Source organism: Herpailurus yagouaroundi, unplaced genomic scaffold (assembly GCF_014898765.1).
Source record: "Herpailurus yagouaroundi ecotype Mexico unplaced genomic scaffold, PumYag 159, whole genome shotgun sequence".
NCBI lineage: Eukaryota > Metazoa > Chordata > Mammalia > Carnivora > Felidae > Herpailurus > Herpailurus yagouaroundi.
This window is the reverse complement of record NW_024412400.1, coordinates 34459984-34479619: the sequence shown is the minus strand read 5'-3', so window position 1 is coordinate 34479619 and position 19636 is coordinate 34459984. Positions and strand designations below refer to the sequence as shown.

General features: G+C 36.2%; 1 protein-coding gene across 1 annotated transcript in view; it reads left to right on the top strand.

Moving 5' to 3' along the window:
• Positions 1-19636, top strand: part of PIK3CB (phosphatidylinositol-4,5-bisphosphate 3-kinase catalytic subunit beta) — a 143325-nt gene that overhangs the window by 43172 nt on the left and 80517 nt on the right. Inside the window, exons 4-6 of the mRNA XM_040480320.1 lie at positions 3993-4216; positions 14860-15039; positions 18114-18284. Of these exons, the coding sequence (XP_040336254.1) occupies positions 3993-4216; positions 14860-15039; positions 18114-18284 (575 nt within the window). The remainder of the gene's footprint in view (positions 1-3992; positions 4217-14859; positions 15040-18113; positions 18285-19636) is intronic.

Genomic DNA, 19636 nt, shown 5'->3' with positions numbered 1-19636 from the left:
TAGGTATAGGTATAGGTATAGGTATAGGTATAGGTATAGGTATAGGTATAGGTATAGGTATAGGTACAGGTATGGGTAGATGTATATCTTGAATTTCTCTTTCTATAAGTAATGTGACCATATTTCCTTCTGTATCATAAAGCTTATTATATAAAAATTTTTAATGCAGTGTGCCCTGCAATTTGATTGATCAAGATGCAAAGAGTGTTTTATATTAACTTGAACAGTTTTTAAATTCTTAACTATTTATAAATTGTATTTTAGATTTTCAGTGCATCTAGGAAACCTGATGTTAATGATCATATACACAAATTCAAGTGTTAACATTAATTTAGGAGTTTGAGTAATTCTGTTTATTATTTTACAATGAATTTTTACTTTCAATACCTAACAAGTCAGTTTTTGCCATTGCTAATTTGTATGTGGTGACTACAACCGGGACTTGGTGAGGTCATGCCTCCTGAGAAAACAATAAACAATTATTTCAATTTAACTTCAGGAACAAGTTTGCTGCCTCCTCCTCCCCAAAGAAAACAATAGATATAATTGCCCTGATGGGTCTAAAAATACCTTTTCCTGAGTGATAATATATTTGATCATTTTATTTTTTATGTTTATTCTAAGTAATTATTTACAGAGCTGCTCTTTGGATTCTGATTATCCTCTGTAGTGAAGGTACCTGTCACCCCTGCATTCATTTCTCCAAATACGCATTAGGAAATCTTGATTGGAGGATTTTGTCAGCATCCTGAAAAACATGTTTGAATACTCCCTTATTTTCCCCGACCTGTAAAGTTGTGGTATAGTTTAAAGTGAAGGATATCTAGAGTCTGGAGGACTTTAACAATGTCGTTAATGTGAAGAAATTATTCACTCAATACTTCTTTTATATTAAAAAATTATATTTGATTCTAAGCTAAATAATATTCTTATCTTAAAATTTAAGGTTTGTTGGGGTGCCTGGGTGGCTCATTTGGTTAAGTGTCCAACTCTTGCTTTCAGCTCAGGTCATGATCTCGTGGTTTGTGGGTTTGAGCCCCATGTCTCTCTCTCTCTCTCTCTGCCCCTCCCCCACTCGCTCTGTCTCAAAAAAAAAAATAAATACATAAACCTAAAAAGAATAAAAATTTGAGATGTATTCCTAGGAGCAGTTGGGAAACTATTGAAGGGATTTAAATAGGGGAGTAACATCAGATTTGCATTTTTGTTTTTTTGAGAGAGCAAGAGAGTGAGTGCATGAGTAGGGGAGGGGGAGAGAGGGGCAGGAGGAGAGAGTGATAATCCCAAGCAGGCTCTACACTCAGCATGGAGCCCAATGAGGAGCTCCATCCCATGACCTTGGGATCATGACCTGAGCCAAAATCAAGAGCTGGACATTCAACCACTTAACCAACTGAGCCACCTAGGTGTCCCCATCATATTTGCATTTTATAAAGAATTATTCATACTGGAAAATGGAGCATGGGTTGGAGAGATTAAGACTGGGAGTAGAGAAATTAGTGAAAAACTGATGTAGTAATCCATGGGAGGGACAATGATGGACTGGGAATAAATTAATGGCTGCAGGAACTAGGAGAAGTAGACAGGGTTGAGAGACATTTAGGAAGTGGTTTAGACGTGATTTTTAGTAGATAAAGGGAGATAAATAGTTTGATTTTTGTTAAATCTAGTAGGTACACATTTCCCTTTCCTCACCTGTAATACCTGTGTCTGTGAGTAGAAAGAGCTTCAGCTGTGCTGGCAAACAAGCTCCAAAATCCCTCAGCTAGTCTGCATAAATTACAGTTCTTTCATGGCTGAATAAGAGTGTATATTTCCATTCCAGATCCAAAACTATCCAGGAAATTATAATGTACTCTCAAGATTTTACCTTTGCTGCATTCATTATGCGGCTTAACCATTTTTATGTTTTTATATTTAATACCACAGATTGATTCTAATATTTATTTTTGAAATAATAATTGTTTTAATACGTAAAAGAATATAGACAATGGAGATAAGTCCACTGTCTAGGTAACCCTGATTGACATGCATATATTCAGATAGTATAGATTCAAATGATAGGGTATTAAATGGCCTTATGGAACAAATACTAATAGGCTGCTTCCCTGTACTTCTGTCCTCAGCACCGAGAAATACTGTCATCATCTCAGGTATCTTTTCAGAACAAAAATGTATACATATTCTATACTCTTTCTTTTGAATTTGCATAAAAGGAATCTTGCGAGACTCCTTTTGTCCCTGCTTTTTACATTTAACTTACCTGGAGCTTTTAATGTAACAATACCAATCTAATCTATCCATTGATCACTTCTACTACCATATAATGGTATATGGATGTATCTCAATTTTAAAACTAGGTCTTAATGATTAACTTTATTTCCAGTTTTTAAATTATTATAAACAAAACTACAGTGAACATTCTTGTACTGTTAACAGTACGTTGTACAAATAATGTACTTCTCTAGGTTTGTGGAAATAAAGACCACCCAATGAGAACAGACTATTTACTCAGAGCTTGCTATTATAGTAAAGGAGCTTTTTGTTTGTCAGTGACCCAAAGGCAGGCAGGGGAGTGAAAAAGTGTTATGCTAAAGAAGGGGGAATGCCTCTTGTATGGCTGATTGGAAGTTTTTGGCCAGAAGCTGGAGGTGGGGGGTCACTAGAAGTTGGGCATCTTATGTGCATGATTTGGGGGTGCATATTTGGCACTTACTGGCTAGTACTGGGTCTCTCAGGCTAAAATTCCTGTTGGCAGAATTTTGAGGTCAAAGAATGTATGTGTATGTTTATAATTTCTAATATTAAATAAATACGCCTTCCAGGGTGTTGTTAAACTTTAAAAGGTTTGCCATCTTACAAGTAAAAGTTTATGTATACAAACTTCTGCATGTTTATTTGTTGTAAATTTCTAGCATTGTTTATTAGGATAATGATAAGTTTATGAAAAGGTTGCTGGGGCGCCTGGGTGGCGCATTCGGTTAAGCGTCCGACTTCAGCCAGGTCACGATCTCGCGGTCCGTGAGTTCGAGCGTCGCGTCAGGCTCTGGGCTGATGGCTCGGAGCCTGGAGCCTGTTTCCGATTCTGTGTCTCCCTCTCTCTCTGCCCCTCCCCCGTTCATGCTCTGTCTCTCTCTGTCCCAAAAATAAATAAACATTGAAAAAAAAAAATTTAAAAAAAAAAAAAAGAAAAGGTTGCTGTATTTAGTTGTCTGCATGGTAGAAGTGGTTCATAATTAAGTACAGTGAAGAATAATTTTATATTCATGAGATTTTTGGCTGATATAACCATTGTTGAAAAATCACAGTGAAACCTAAGTTTAATCTATAAAATTTAAATTTACTGAGCCTGAAGTAAAAATGTGAGTTTTAAACTGATTAATTTAAAAGTTTTCAGATTCTTAGGCTTTCTCAGATATGATAAACGTGATTTTTACTTGGTTTGTAAAGAAAAACTGGATAGTTTATAGGTGGTTTTATCTAATTATTGAGTTTATTTCTTATTTTGAGAGGGAGAGAGAAAGCATACGAGCATGTGTGTATAAGTGGGGAGGGACAGAAAGGAGAGAGAGAGAATCCCAAGTAGGCTGCATGCTGTCAGCACGGAGCCCCATTTGGGGCTCGATCTCATAAACCTTGAGATCATGACCTGAGCCAACCCTTAACCAGCTGAGCCACCCAGGCGCCCCTTATATGTGGTTTTAAAATGTGTATACTATTTCCGTGATTATCTTTATCAAACTGGTACCTAACTACATTTCTTTGAAAGATTTCAAGTTTGTCTTCTTTAGAAAGCTGATTGTGTGTTCACCTTCTATATATGAAATGTGTTATTTTATCTGGATATTCTTTTGATCCTTGTGTAATATTTTCCTACCCAGTTTTGTTTTCTTGATAAAAATTGAACGTCCAGTATATTTGGTTGGATATATTTTGTATGTCTTGTATTATTATTAGCTACTCAAAATGACACTGTAAAAAAATTTGTTTAGGTCTACATGAATTTGATGCACTGAAGGATCCTGAAGTGAATGAATTCCGAATAAAAATGCGCAAATTCAGTGAAGAAAAGATTCAGTCACTTGTGGGATTGTCTTGGATGGATTGGCTAAAACAGACGTATCCACCAGAACATGAACCATCCATCCTTGAAAACTTAGAAGATAAACTTTATGGAGGAAAGCTCATTGTGGCTGTTCATTTTGAAAATTGTCAGGTAGTGTTGTGTTATTTTAAGAAATATTTTGTAATAAATCTGTGATTTTACCTGAATGCAGCACCAATCTTTGAAGAGGTTCTTGCTCACTTGGTAAATGCTGTTACAAAGAGCATTTTTAGATTTAAGATGGAAATTTTAGCATTAAGTATGATACATGCTTTGCATGTGTATGATTTTTGATGCAATATTAGTCTAGATTGGGTTTGGAAAATTGCAGTTTTTGAATGGTTTTTATACTTAAAAGGGATGTAAAAAACTCAAGGAATTTTTGAGAGATGTTAAAGAAAGAGAAAAAGAATGAAAAGAATATTGACAAAGACTCATAGGTTGTCAGCAAAACCTGGGTCTTTACAAAAAAAGATTGCCAACCCCAGTCTAGACAGTGTTCTTTAGTTACTGGGTTTTCTCATGTGATTTTGCTCTTGTCTATAAAATGAAAGCTTTGATCAAATGATCTCTTTTTTCCATATTCTTATATTTGCATTCTTTAAATATGTAATTAAGTGCTGATATGGAATTGGACATTATAATGGAGTGTGTATATACAGTTAATCCGTATCTGAATAGTCACAGTTATTTTAGAAGCCATTTATGGTACTACCTTTGTATATAGTATGGTCATTTTATCATCTAGGATCTGGCTTCGAATTAGGGTAGGAGTTCAAGAATATTTTGTGCTGTTCTTTCTTCAATTACTCTGATAACAACAATGATATAAACCTATTTTAGTAAACATTCTGTATTAAGCACTTCACCATGCTAAGAGCTATGAAAGGTATTTTTGTTATAGTCTCCACTTTTAAATATTAATTTTTTATTTTTTTAGAGAGAGTGCGACTGGGAGAGAGGGACAGAGGGAGGAGAGAGAGAGAGAGAGAGAGAGAGAGAGAGAGAGAGAGAGAGAGAAGCTTAAGCAGTCTTCACACTCAGCGTGGTGCCTAATGCAAGTCTCGATCCCACGACCCCAGATCATGACCTGAGCCAAAATCAAGATTCAGACACTCAACTGAATGAGCCACCCAGGCACCCCTTTATTCTCCACTTTCAAAAACAACTCTATAAAGTGTTATCATCCTCGTTTTATAGGGAAGAAACTGAAAAGGAGAGAAGTTTTTTGTATGTGTGCCAAGGCCTTATAGCTGGTCTGTGGTATAGTCAGGATTTTCTCCAGATGTTTCTAGTTTTATTCAGTTCTGCCTCCTTCCCAACAATATGTATCTAAATATTTGTAGGAACAAATGTAAAAGCAGGAGCCTGCCTTCTGGCCTTTTACAAAGGAAGTTTATATAGGTTAAAAAAAAAACACAACAACAACAAAAACATTTGATGCTGTATCCTGAGATATGTTCAGACAGAAGTTCAATTAAACCAAGATTTGGATATTATAAAATCTCAAGATCAAATTTAAAATACTGTTTAGGGAATTCTGCCCTCTTGAAAGAGCTGGAATGGGGAATTTTATTTACTACTGTTAGGTGACTAGAAGTCAACTTGAAAACACTGGCTCAGGGCAATTTGCCCATCTAGGTCAGTCTGCATTTCATTACTTATGGGTCAGATCTCTACTGGCTGTACATATCTTAATGTAATCATCATTGTAAAAAAGTATGTGTGAAAATAAATGTTTTGAAATTAAAAGAGAAATGGAGATACTGTAAAATCTTAGTGGATTCCAAGCATAGAATACTTTTTCAATTTTTTATATATATGTGTGTGTGTGTGTGTGTGTGTGTGTGTGTGTGTGTGTGTGTGTGTATATATATATGTGTGTGTATATATATATATGTATATATATATATACACACACACATATATATATATATGGAGAGGTATTTTGTTTAAGTTTTTAATAATTCATTGCTCATCAGGACAAGTGCACTCTTTAATCCCCATCACCTGTTTCACCCATCCCCCACCTACCTCCTTTCTGGTAACCATCAGTTTGTTTTCTACAGTTAAGAGACCCTTTCTTGGTTTCTCTCTCTTTCTCTCTTTTTATGCCTCCTTGCTTGTTTGTTTTGTTTCTTAAATTCCACATGAGTGAAACCATGTGGTGTTTGTATTTCTCTTACTGACTTACTTTGCTTATCATTATACTCCCTAGCTCCAACTGTGTTGTTGCAAATGGCAAGATTTCATTCTTTTTTTTATGGCTAAATAATATTCTGTTGTGCATATCCCATCTTCTTTATCCATTCACCTATCAATAGACACTTGGGCTATTTCCATAATTTGACTATTGTAAACAATGCTGTTATAAACATGGGGTGCATATATCTCTTTGAATTAGTGTTTTTCAATTTTTTTGGTAAATACCCAGTAGTGTGATTACTGTGTGTAGAGTAGTTTTACTTTTACCTTTTTTTTTTTTTTTAATTAAAAAATTGAAAGCATTTTTTTCTATCTTTAAATTTTTGAGGAACCCTCATACTGTTTTCCACAGCTGCTGGACTGGTATAATTTCTCACCAACAGTGCAAGAGAGTTCCTTTTCTCCACATCCTTGCCAAAGATTGTTGTTTCTTGTGTTTTTGATTTTAGCCATTTGACAGGTGTGAGGTGGTATCTCATTGTGGTTTTGATTTGAATTTCCCTGATGATGAGTGATATTAAGCATTGTTTTGTGTGTCTGTTGGCCACCTGTATGTCTTCTTTAGAAAAATGTCTATTCATGTCTTCTGCCAATTTTTTCATATGATTACTGGTTTTTTAGGTGTTAACTTGTAGAAATTCTTTTTTTTTTTTATAGTTTATTTATTTTGAGAGAGGGAGAGAGCATGAGCAGGGGAGGGGCAGAGAGAGAGAGAGAGAGAGAGAGAGAGAGGGAGAGAGAGAGAGAGAGAGAGAATATGAATCTCAAGCAGGCTCCGTTCTTTCAGCCTAGAGCCCAATGTGGGGCTCCATCTCATGAACTGTGAGATGATGACCTTAGCCGAAAGTAAGAGTCAAGATGCTCAACTGACTGACTCACCCAATTTGTATAAATTCTTTATATATTTTGGATACTAACCCTTTATTGGATATGTCATTTGGAATATCTTCTCCCATTCTTTATGTTGCCTTTTAGTTTCATTGATTGCCTCCTACACTATGCAGAAGTTTTTTATTTTGGTATAATCCCAATAGTTTAGTTTTGCTTTTGTTTCCTTTGTCTCAGGGGACCAAAAAGTTGCTATAGCTGATGTCTGAGTAATTACTGCCTGTGCTCTCTTCTAGGATTTTTATGGTTTCCTTTCTGACATTTAGGTCTTTAATACATTTAGAATTTATTTTTGTGTATGGTATAAGAAAGTGGTCCAGTGTCATTCTTTTGAAAGAAGCTGTCCAGTTTTTCCAACATCATTTGTTAAAGAGACTGTCATTTTCTCTTTGTATATTATTTTCTGCTTTGTTGAAGATTAATCGACTATGTAATTGTGGGTTTATTTCTGTTTTTTTTTTGTTTTTTTTTTGTTTTTTGTTCTGTTGATCTGTGTGTCTGTTTTTGTGCCAGTACCATCCTGTGTTTTTTTTTTTTTTTTTAATTTTTTTTTAACGTTTATTTATTTTTGAGACAGAGAGAGACAGAGCATGAATGGGGGAGGGTCAGAGAGAGGGAGACACAGAATCTGAAACAGGCTCCAGGCTCTGAGCTGTCAGCACAGAGCCCGACGCGGGGCTCGAACTCACGGACCGTGAGATCATGACCTGAGCCGAAGTCGGCCGCTTAACCGACTGAGCCACCCAGGTGCCCCAGTACCATCCTGTTTTAATTACTACAACTTAGTAATATATCTTGCAGTCAAGATTTGAGATGCCTTCAGCTTTGCTGTTCTTTGTCACATTTGCTTTGGCTATTTGGAGTGTTTTGTGGTTCCATACTAATTTTATGATTGTTCTAATTGTGTGAAAAATGCCGTTGGTATTTTGATAGGGATTGCATTAAATCTGTAGATTGCTTTGGATAGTAGAGACATGTTAACAGTATTTGTTCTTCCGGTCCATGATCATGGAATGTCTTTTCATTTCAATGTATCATCCTCAATTTCTTTCATCAGTGTCTTATGGTTTTCAGAGTATAGGTCTTTCACCTCTTTGGTTAGGTTTATTTCTACATATCCTATTATTTTTGGTGCAATTTTACTTTTTTTTTTTTTTAGTGTTTATTTGTTCTTGAGAGAGAGAGAGAGAGAGAGAGAGAGAGAGAGAGAGAACATGAGCAGGGGAGGGGCAGAGTGAGAGAGGGATGCAGAATCTGAAGGAGGCTCCAGGCTCTGAGCTGTTAGCACAGAGCCTGATGCGGGGCTCGAACCCACAAGCTGTGAGATCATGACCTGAGCTGAAGTCAGATGTTTAACTGACCGAGCCACCCAGGCACCCCTTTTTGGTGCAATTTTAAATGGGATTGTTGTCTTAATTTCTTTTCTGCTGCTTTATTATTAGGGTATAGAAATGTGTATAGAAACAGATTTCTGTATATTGATTTTGTATCCTGTAACATTACTGAGTTCATTTATCAGTTCTAGTAGTTTTTTGGTGGAGTCTGTAGGGTTTCTATATATAGTATGTCATCTGCGAATAGTGAAAATATTACTTATTCTTTACCACTTTGGATGCCTTTTATTTCTTTTTTCTTGTCTGATTGCTGTGGTTAGGACTTCTAGTACTACAGTGAATAAACATGATGAAAGTGGACATCCTTTTCATGTTCCTGGTCTTAAGGGAAAAGCTCTCAGTTTTTCACCTTTAAGTATGATCTTAACTGTGGGTTTTCCGTATATGACCTTTATTGTGTTGAAGTATGTTCTATCTACTCCTAATTAGTTGAGGGTTTTAATAATGAATGGAGGTTGTACTTTGTCAAATGTTCTTTAAGCATCTGTTGAATTGATCATGTGGTTCTTATCCTTTCTCTTATTGAAGTGTTATATCATCTTGATCAATTTGTGAATATGGAACCGCCCTTGCATCCCTGGAATAAATTCCACTTGGTTATGTGAATCATTTAAAAAAACTTTTTTTAATATTTATTTATTTCAAGAGAGAGAGAGCTAGTGAACGAGCACTAGCAGGGTAGGGGCAGAGAGGAGAGACAGAATCCCAAGCAGGCTCTGCACCATTACTGCATAGCTCAGTGTGGGGCTTGCGCTCACAAACAGTGAGATCATGACCTTAGTCAAGATCAAGAGTCAGATGCTTAATCGACTATGCCATGGGGTACCCCATCGTCATTACTGCTAATGACCAACATTAGGAAGCAGCATGTGGGAATATTAAACTAAGCATGAGATGAAATGTAACAAAGCATACATATAGGTTAAAAAATGATTTTCATAGGATTGTTAGGGAAAACTACAGACAGCAGTTTCTTTGAAAAACGTGAAATTTTAGATCACCACATAGTCACTATCAGCCAGCATAGAACAGGGCTCTTAATAAGCAAAATAAATATAATCATGGAATTATCATGTTTCAGATTTTTTTTTTAAATTTTTTTTTCAACGTTTTTAATTTATTTTTGGAACAGAGAGAGACAGAGCATGAACGGGGGAGGGGCCGAGAGAGAGGGAGACACAGAATCGGAAACAGGCTCCAGGCTCTGAGCCCTCAGCCCAGAGCCCGACGTGGGGCTCGAACCCACGGAGCGCGAGATCGTGACCTGGCTGAAGTCGGACGCTTAACTGACTGCGCCACCCAGGCGCCCCATATCATGTTTCACATTTAAAGAACATTAGTCCCAACAGCCAAACCACAAAGGCATTATTTTTAATTCCAGGAGTCATAATTTATTAAAGATACCAATAAACCTGAGCATCGTTTTCAAACCTGTGTTGTTTTCTTTTTTAACCTCACTCAGCATAAGTTAAATGAAATTATTCTCTCAATTAAGGGATGGGGGCAGATGGCGTTTGAAATTGTCTCCTGTGTGTTAGGGAACAGGGCAGGTTGTACAGAGGGTAGAAGGAGGGGGTGACTATACTTTCTGGGAATTTTTGAGAATATATCAGAAGCATGGGCAGAAATGTGAGAACAGTGAAGCATGTACGGTAAAACTATGAAGAAGTATTTCTTCACCCATCTAGACATTATCTGAATTAGCCCAGTTGTCATGATATATATGTCATCACTAATTAATTGTATCCCTTCCTGCGAAGGAGAAATATCTATCCCACTCATACGCCCAGTGTCTTTGTTGCATAGTCTCTCATATATAGTTGTTTGTAATCATTGAGCAATACAATGCAAGCCAGTTCCTCAGGAAAATTACAAGTCTTTTAAAGGTGCAATATTTTGTGAAGTATTTCAAAGAGATGTTGGAAAACTGCTTGAAATACAAGAAAAACCAGTTGACTTCTGACCAGTCAAATTAACATTTATGTGAAAAATATTAACAAGGGTGGTGAGACACTGGTAGTAATTTAGAAGACATGAATTTTATCATCAAGAGATTAAGATTGGTCTTTGAAGGAAAGTTTTGAGCTGTTGGTACTATATATAATTCCATTATATAAATGTAAGTTGAGCTTTAAATAATGCGAGGGTTACTGGTGCTAATCCCTTTGCATTCAAAAAACCAGGTATGGGGGTGCATGGGTGGCTCCATTGGTAAATGTCCAACTCTTGATTTCAGCTCAGGCTGTGGCCTCATGATTCGTGAGATCAAACCCTGCATTGAGGCTCTGTGCTGACAGTGTGGAGCCTGCTTGGGATTCTCTCTCTTCCTCTCTCTTTGTCCATACCTTGGCTTGTGTGTATGTGCTTTCTCCCCTGCCCTCTCAAAAAAAAAAAAGAAAATCCATGTATAACTTTTGACCCACATAAAACTTAGCTACTAATAGATTCCTGTTGACTGAAAGTCATATTTGATTTACACATATCTAATATATGTATTATATACTATATTTTTACAATAAAGTAAGCTAGAGAGAAGAAAATGTTATTAAGACATAAGGAAGAAAAAACACATTTACAGTCTTGTACTGGATTTATATTAAAAAAACATAATTAGGTGGACCCACACAATTCAAACCCATGTTGTTCAAGTGTCAACTGTATATCCATTGTCTCAGTTGTATCTTTCATAACTGATTATGAAACATTCATATTTCTGTTGTTTGTTTTTTGTCTATTTTTTGAAGTTTATTTATTTATTTTGAGAGAGAGAGAGAGAGAAGAAAGGGCAGAGAGAGAGTGAGAGAGAGAATCCCAAGCAGGCTCTGAGCACTGTCAGCACAGAGCCCAATGTGGGGCTTGAACTTACAAATCATAAGATCATGACCTGAGCCAAAATCAAGAGTTGGTCACTTAACTGAACCACCCAGGCACCCCTGTTTGTTTGTTTGTTTGTTTGTTAGTTTGTTTGTTTTAATCTATTTTTAAATTATGTAGTGTGTGTCTTACTGATTTGTACAAGTTCTTGGTATTGGGGGGGGGGTAGTGAATTTTTGTCATTCATAGGTGTTGGGTGTGTATTTTCTCAAAGTGTGGCTTATCTTTGTTATTCTTTTTGTTTTGTTAGTTTTGTTTTGCTTGGTTTTTATCCTCAAGTTCCAGTCAGTGTTCACGTTTCCTCAATTGTCATGTCTCTCACACACACACACACACACACACACACACACACACACACACACAGCATATCAACTTCATTATTGCTGTTATATGAAATAATGTTGATTTACGTATTTCTATTGGATGTATGCCTAGAAACAGAACTGGTAAGTCATAGGTGTATGTGTGTAATCAGTTTTTAATAGATACTGCAAAATAATTTTCCATATTTATATTCCTACCAGTAATATTTTGAGAGTTTAGTGTCTCCACATCTTTGCTAATACTTGATATTGTCACATTTAAAAACTCTTTTAAAATTTGTCATGTTCTTTTTCATTGAGTTTCAAATTTCACTTAATTATGTTTTATTTCTTGGAGTTCTGTTTGATTCTTCTTCAGATATATTTGCTCTTTATTCATTTTCAAACCATCTTTAATTCTTGAAACATACCAACCATATTTATTTTATTTTCTGAGTATTACTTCCAGTACTGCAGTTTTTCAAGCCCAGTTCTCATTTCTGGTCTTTTCTGTAGCTTCTTGCTATCTGATAATGAGAGTGTTCTCCAGTTTTGTGTTTCTCAGTGTATGAAATAGAGGGTAAATGGGAATCATAGAATAATTTTATGATGTATTAAGCTGCTTAGGCATTATCCAGATGTGTGCTATATAATACAGTAATCAGTAGCCACATGTGTATATTTAATTTTAAATTTAAGTTAATCAAGTAAAATTAAAATTCGTTTCTTTTCATAGCCATATATCAAGTTCTCAAGAGCCACTGTGGCTAGTGACTTTTATTGGATAGCACAGAATAGAATATATCTATTATTAGATTTTTTTTTGGGTAGCACTGCTTTAGACAGTTCTGACCATTTGTAGTATGTTAAAAAAGAGTATCATGGGGCGCCTGGGTGGCACAGTCGGTTAAGCGTCCGACTTCAGCCAGGTCACGATCTCGCGGTCCGTGAGTTCGAGCCCCGTGTCAGGCTCTGGGCTGATGGCTCAGAGCCTGGAGCCTGTTTCCGATTCTGTGTCTCCCTCTCTCTCTGCCCCTTCCCCGTTCATGCTCTGTCTCTCTCTGTCCCAAAAATAAATAAACGTTGAAAAAAAAAATTTTTTTAAATAAAAAAAAAAGTATCATATCTCTTTGTGACTCTCTTTTTAAAGTTTTTAAAAAAATTTTTTTTTATTTTTGAGAGAGAGAGGGTGGGTGAGGGACAGAGAGAGAGAGAGAGAGAGAGAGAGAGACCCAGAATCCAAAGCAGGCTCCAGGCTCTGAGCTGTCAGCACAGAGCCTGATGTGACTCTTTTTTTAAAGATAGATTGCTTTTAAGCTAGATGAAGGTTAGTTTTAAGGTAGATAGTGCAAGGGGATTAAATAAGAAGTTATATTTCTCTTTAGGATAAACATGAAGCATTGCTGAAGTTGAAGAGTATTACTGGAAATGGAGAGGTGAACAGTTGGCAACCCATTAGAATGTAAGATCATTGGTATCTTAGTGGGAAGTCAGGTGAGGGAGGAAAGTGGAATCATGAGTCCTCATATGACTGTGAGGATCCTAGCTCATGTGCTTTGATGCCTATAGTAACAACTCATATAGAGAATTCAGGAGAAAAGGGGTAAAAATACTAGAGAAAATAGATTGGAATACCCAGTAAGTTCATATTTAAAAAGTTGGAATTTTAGGTACCTTGTGGAAAAGGGAGATGACTTAACTTGTTAGAAATATTGTAGAATCCATCTCCGGTCAGTACAGGGAATTCTCTAACAATCACATTTGTCCAGAGTAGCAGTTAGCTGTCTTTGGAGATGGTGAATTTTCTTATATCCTTTGGTATGTGATCATGTGGTGTGAAATTATTTTGCTAGCTTTTGAGAAGTTCCAGGTGTTATTAGGTCATCTTTACTGTCTGTACCTTTGGGATTTATGATGAGTAGTTTTGATAATATCCAATCCCTACTGTATCTTCATTTTTCATTATTTAAAATTTCTTTTGTTTCTTTTTATATGTTATAAAATTGGACAGAATTGTTCATTTATGTTTAATTATTGTAAAGTGTACATCTCTTGTTACCAGTGACAACATAAAATTCTCAGTTTAACTAAATTTGAACAACTGCAGGTTTTTGGTGTAAAATTTTTAAAGAAAGATATTTAGGAAATGCGTTTGATAAACTTTCTAATGATAAACTTTAGTTAAATATTAGTGTGACCTGTGGGATCTGTGGTACTTTGTGTAGTGTAAGACGACTTGCAGACCATCAAATCTTAACAAATTTGACGGGACACGTTTTAAAAATTATTTATTTCTTTTTTAATTTTTTTTTTTTTAATTTTTAAGTAATCTCTGCATCCAACGTAAGGCTTGAACTCAGAACCCCAAAATCAAGAGTCGCATGTTGTGCTGACTGAGCCAGCCAGGTGCCCCTGTGGACACATTATATTTAGAAAACAGGAGTGGTGCCTGGTTGGCCCAGTTGGTTAAGCATCTGACTTTGGCTCAGGTCATGATCTTGCAGTTGGAAGTTTGACCCCTACTTTGGGCTCTGTGTTGACTGCTCAGAGTCTGGAGCCTGCTTCAGATTCTGTGTCTCCCCCTCTGCCCCTCCCCTGCTCATATTCTCTCTCTCGTTCTCACTCACTCTCTCTCTCTCTCTCTCTCTCTCTCAAAAATAAATAAACATTTAAAAAATCCTTACAGAAAACATGAGGGGTGCCTTGATGGCTCAGTTGGTTAAGGCCAACTTTGGCTCAGGTCATGGTCTTGTGGTTCGTGGGTTCAAACCCTGTGCTGAGTGCTCAGAGCCCGGAGCCTGCTTCGGATTCTGTGTGTGTCTCTGCCTCTCTCCCGCTCGCACTGTCTCACTGTCTCTCACTGTCTCTGTCTCTCTCTCAAAAATAAACAAACATTAAAAAAATTTAAAAGAAAATAGGAAGATGTACTGGAATGTTAAATGTGAAGGATATACTTATGTGACATATTATATATATACATATGTGGATATTATGTATGGCTATATCCAATGTAGTAATAAGTACAAATGTGAAGAGTGATTTTTTTCAGCACAAGTATAAAATTGTTCCTTTTTTCTACTCCCCTTTTTAGGATGTGTTTAGCTTTCAAATATCTCCTAATATGAATCCTATCAAAATAAATGAACTGGCAATCCAAAAACGTTTGACTATTCATGGGAAAGAAGATGAAGTTAGCCCGTATGACTATGTGTTACAAGTCAGTGGGCGAGTAGAATATGTGTTTGGTGATCACCCACTAATTCAGTTCCAGGTATGTGTATTCACCGTCAGTTTACCAGAGATGTGTGTGTGTGTGTGTGTGTGTGTGTGTGTGTGTGTGTGTGTGCGCGCATTTAATAATTTAAATTTCTGATAAAAATGTGTTGTCACATTTAGAGTATTTAGAACCTATAGAAAATTATACAGAATTAAATAATAGATATTCATAATCCTACCTACCTCTGAGGTAACCATTGTTAACATTTTGGCATGTTTTTGTCATTTTACTTAAGGTTATATATATTTTTGGTATAATGATTGTATATTGGTATAATGATTGTATATTCAATGTTTGTTTCTAAATGTTTGCTTTCTACTTTTTTGGTTGTTTCAGTGTTATAGTTTCCTGTAGCATTATGAATTCTTAATAAAATTTGCTATAGCTGCCTACTTTTTTATCATGTAAACATAATGATTTATTATTTTTTTAAGAGAAAGGCTTAAAACATTTTTTTAATGTTTATTTTTGAGAGAGAGAGAGACAAAGTGTGAGTGGGGGAGGGGCAGAGAGAGAGGGAGACAGAGAATCTGAAGCAGGCTCTCAGCTCTGAGCTGTCAGCAGAGAGCCTGATGTGGGGCTCGAACTTACAAACTGTGAGATCATGACTTGAGCTAAAGTCAGAAGCTTAGCTGACTGAGCCACCCAGAAACCCCAGCATGATGATTTAGATAGAAAATATTCTGCGGGAAGTAAAAAACAAGATATTTTGATTAAATGGTCACTAAATAAATTGTATAAAAACTTATAAATTTTCATTGTGAATAGAAAACTTTTCAGTTTCTTTTATAGGTTATATATATATTTATATATATAATTATTATATGTATAATATGTAAAATTGCCCTCCCCTCCCTTATTTGTTTCTTCCACATATGGTAGGAATTTTCTAAGGGTTAGGTCTGGACATCCTCAAAAGACTTCCTCTGTGTTTGACATTCCTATTTCCATGCAATCATGAATTGACTTATAGTGCCTCACATTGTTTGTCGAATAAAATGAAGTTTAAATAAGATAAAAGCGGTGCAGTACTCCTCCCCCACCACTGTCCTTTTAAAGGATAGAATCATGGCTTTGACTTCAAGGAACTTGAAGATATTTTTGTTGCAATTGAATTTGGAGACTAAGAAATGGTCATTACATAAAGAATAATGCTAAATGCCAAGTTAGGGGTAAATAGTAACAGGATTTTATAAAGATATGTGTTTATTCTTCTTTGTGATTTTTATTGTTTTGTTTTAAGCAAGAGGGATAGAGACATGCTAAACATTAAGTGATGTCTGTTTGAGAATAAGGAGCTTTGATATATTAGCAGCTAATAGAGGATTTTACATGTTTCTTTTCACATTTTTAGCATGGCCCTGAATTCTTGTGGTTTAGTAGGTAGAAGGTCTAGAAGCAGTTATAACTTCTCTGCTTTGAGAACTATGGCATTCTAACAGTCAACACTTGAACTCTAGCCCATGAGGTGAAGAAGGAAGATGAAAAGTATTTGGTGGTAGCATAGGAGTGTTGACTTCTTTATGTTTTGCCATCCTTTAAGTAGCCTTTTGCTTCTTTAACACTTTTTTTTAAACTTTAATTAGTGGAGGGTATATTGTTCTATTCAAACTAGGATTTGTTATAAAGAGAAACAAAGGCTTGTATACGTTTTTGTACAGGGTCATAGTGAAAGAGAAAATATACCATGTACTCAAAGGAATGTGAAGGAGTGGAATGATACATATTTCATAGTGAAAAATTTTTTATTGAATATATTTAGCATAATATCATCTAACTGCCAATTACAGACAATTCTGGAATTTTTTTAATTTCAAAAAATTGTATTTCTTGGTTCTGAATTGAATACAATATGTTGAATCATACTTTGTCTGTATATGAAATTTATTCTTCTGAGAAATACATTAGGTTTCTTTCTTCTCAGCTTGTTAGGAATCTTGGTAATGTGAATAACCACTCCTTTTCTTTCTTTTTTTTTTTTTTCTTTTCTTTTATTAAAACAAAAAATTTTTTAAATGTTTATTTATTTTTGAGAGAGACAAAGCGTGAGCCAGGGAGGGGCAGAGAGAAGGGAAACACAGAAATCCAAAGCAGGCTCCAGGCTCCCAGCTGCCAGCACAGAGCCTGGTGCAGAACTTGAACCCACGAACCGTGAGATCATGACTTGAGCCGAAGTCGGACGCTTAACTGACTGAGCCACCTAGGCGCCCTTCCTTTTCTTATATGCCTTTGGAGAGTCATCCTGGTCTCATTGAAATAAAACAAAGCATCAAGCTCAGATGACCAGTATGTTTTTAAAAGGAAGATAGTAATGGTTGTCTGGAGCCCTGTGCTGTAAAGGTACCAGGCTTCCCTCAGGGATCCATCGGAAAGTCTAAGTTGACTACTTCAGGATGTGAAGAAATGGCCACATGTGTACTACATGTTCACTTGTCCTGACTGATTGGTCAAAGCTTGCACTGTGATATCACAGTCTCTCCCGATCAAGTCCCACCCCTAGAAAGGTGAGCCGATAGGTCAAATTGTCCTGTATTAAGCACAAAGAAAAGGCAAAACATCTACACTGAGGTACATGTTTCTTCAGGGTTTAGCAAACAAACAAACAAACAAACAAAAAAGATAGATTTAAAGATGCCAGGAATGTAACTCAGCTCTTCTGATTTTCCTTTCATGTATTAAAAAGGGTAAAATATCTTTTATAGGGTTGTTAGGAAAATTAGCTATAAATAATCTTATGTTCTTAGGTGTTCAATTAATGGTAGCTATTTTATGTTGTGATTTTAATTTCTCATATTCTTGATGTTAAGATATATTTTTACAGTACATTTGATATAGTGGTGTTCATCTTAATTTTGTTCTTCTATCAATTTATGTTTTTGTTTGTTTTTGTTAAGTAGGTTCCACACTGGGTGATGGGTGGGTGTGGCAGGGCTTGAACTCACAACCCTGAAATCAAGGCCTGAGCAGAGATCAAGATTTGGACTGTTAACCGACTGAGCCACCCACGTACCCCTTGATTTAAGTATTTGCTTGAAAATCCTTACCTTATTCTTTCCTTGCCACTGTAGTATATCCGGAACTGTGTAATGAATAGGACCTTGCCTCATTTTATGCTTGTGGAATGTTGCAAGATCAAGAAGATGTATGAACAGGAAATGATTGCCATAGAAGCTGCCATAAATAGAAATTCATCAAACCTTCCTCTTCCTTTACCACCAAAGAAAATGCGAATTATTTCTGTAAGTTTCATGTGTGAACTTTTGGTAACCCCAAAAGCATGTGATTCTGTTTTAGGTTATGTGCTTCAGCCTCACACATATTTTCTCTGTTGATTTTTCCTTCTGTGAAAACCAATGCAGATTTGCCAAAGATCAATTATCATTTATTGGTAATTTTCTTTTTCTTTCTTTCTCTTTCTCTTCTTTCTTTCTCTTTCTTTCTTTCTTTCTTTCTTTCTTTCTTTCTTTCTTTCTTTCTTTCTTTGTAATTATCTTTCTAACAACTATCCTTTTTCCTCAGCGCAAGCTGCATATAAATATAAGTATGTTATTTCTGGTTTTGGTGTTCTTTTGGTGCCACAGAAAAATGTCACCAAATTAAAAATTTCTTGAGATTACAGCTAAACATAGACTTCAGGGAGTAATTTGAGACTTTCTAGTAGAAAAGTTAGACGTGCAGAAATAGTTGGTTTACTGGTATAGTTCATTTCTATCAGCTTAGCTATGAGAGTGTTTTTGGTATAACTTGCCTTCTTTTTACTGAATACTTTTAGAATTTAAATATATCAAAAATACCATCTTTTCCAGAATGTAATATATTTATATAAAGCAAATCTTAAATTTCTGTTTATCAATTGGAACAGTTAACATTTTTCAATAGTTATTCAGTTTTAACAGATTGTATATTTAATCTCTTGTTGAGGATTAAGATATTAACTGTATATTTAAATGGTCAATTTTTTTTAATTTTTTTTTTTAACGTTTATTTTTGAGAGAGAGAGAGAGAGCATGAAGAGGAGAGGGAGACACAGAATCTGAAGCAGGCTCCAGGCTCTGAGCTGTCAGCACAGAGCCCGACGCGGGGCTTGAACTCACAAATTGCATGATCATGACCGGAGCCAGAGTCGGTCACCCAACTGACTGAGCCATCCGGGTGCCCCAAATGATCAATTCTTAAATTGTTTTTAATGTTGATTTTTGAGAGAGGGAGAGAGACTGAGAGTGGGGGAGGGGCAGAGAGAGAGGGATACAGAGGATCCAAAGTGGGCTCTGTCCTGACAACAGAGCCTGAGTTGGGCTAAGACCCACGAACTGTGAGCCGAAGTTGGACAGGCACCCCTAAATGGTCAATTCTTTTTTTTTTTTTTTTTAATTTTTTTTTTTTTCCAACGTTTATTTATTTTTGGGACAGAGAGAGACAGAGCATGAACGGGGGAGGGGCAGAGAGAGAGGGAGACACAGAATCGGAAACAGGCTCCAGGCTCTGAGCCATCAGCCCAGAGCCCGACGCGGGGCTCGAACTCACGGACCGCGAGATCGTGACCTGGCTGAAGTCGGATGCTTAACCGACTGCGCCTGGGTGGCGCAGTCGG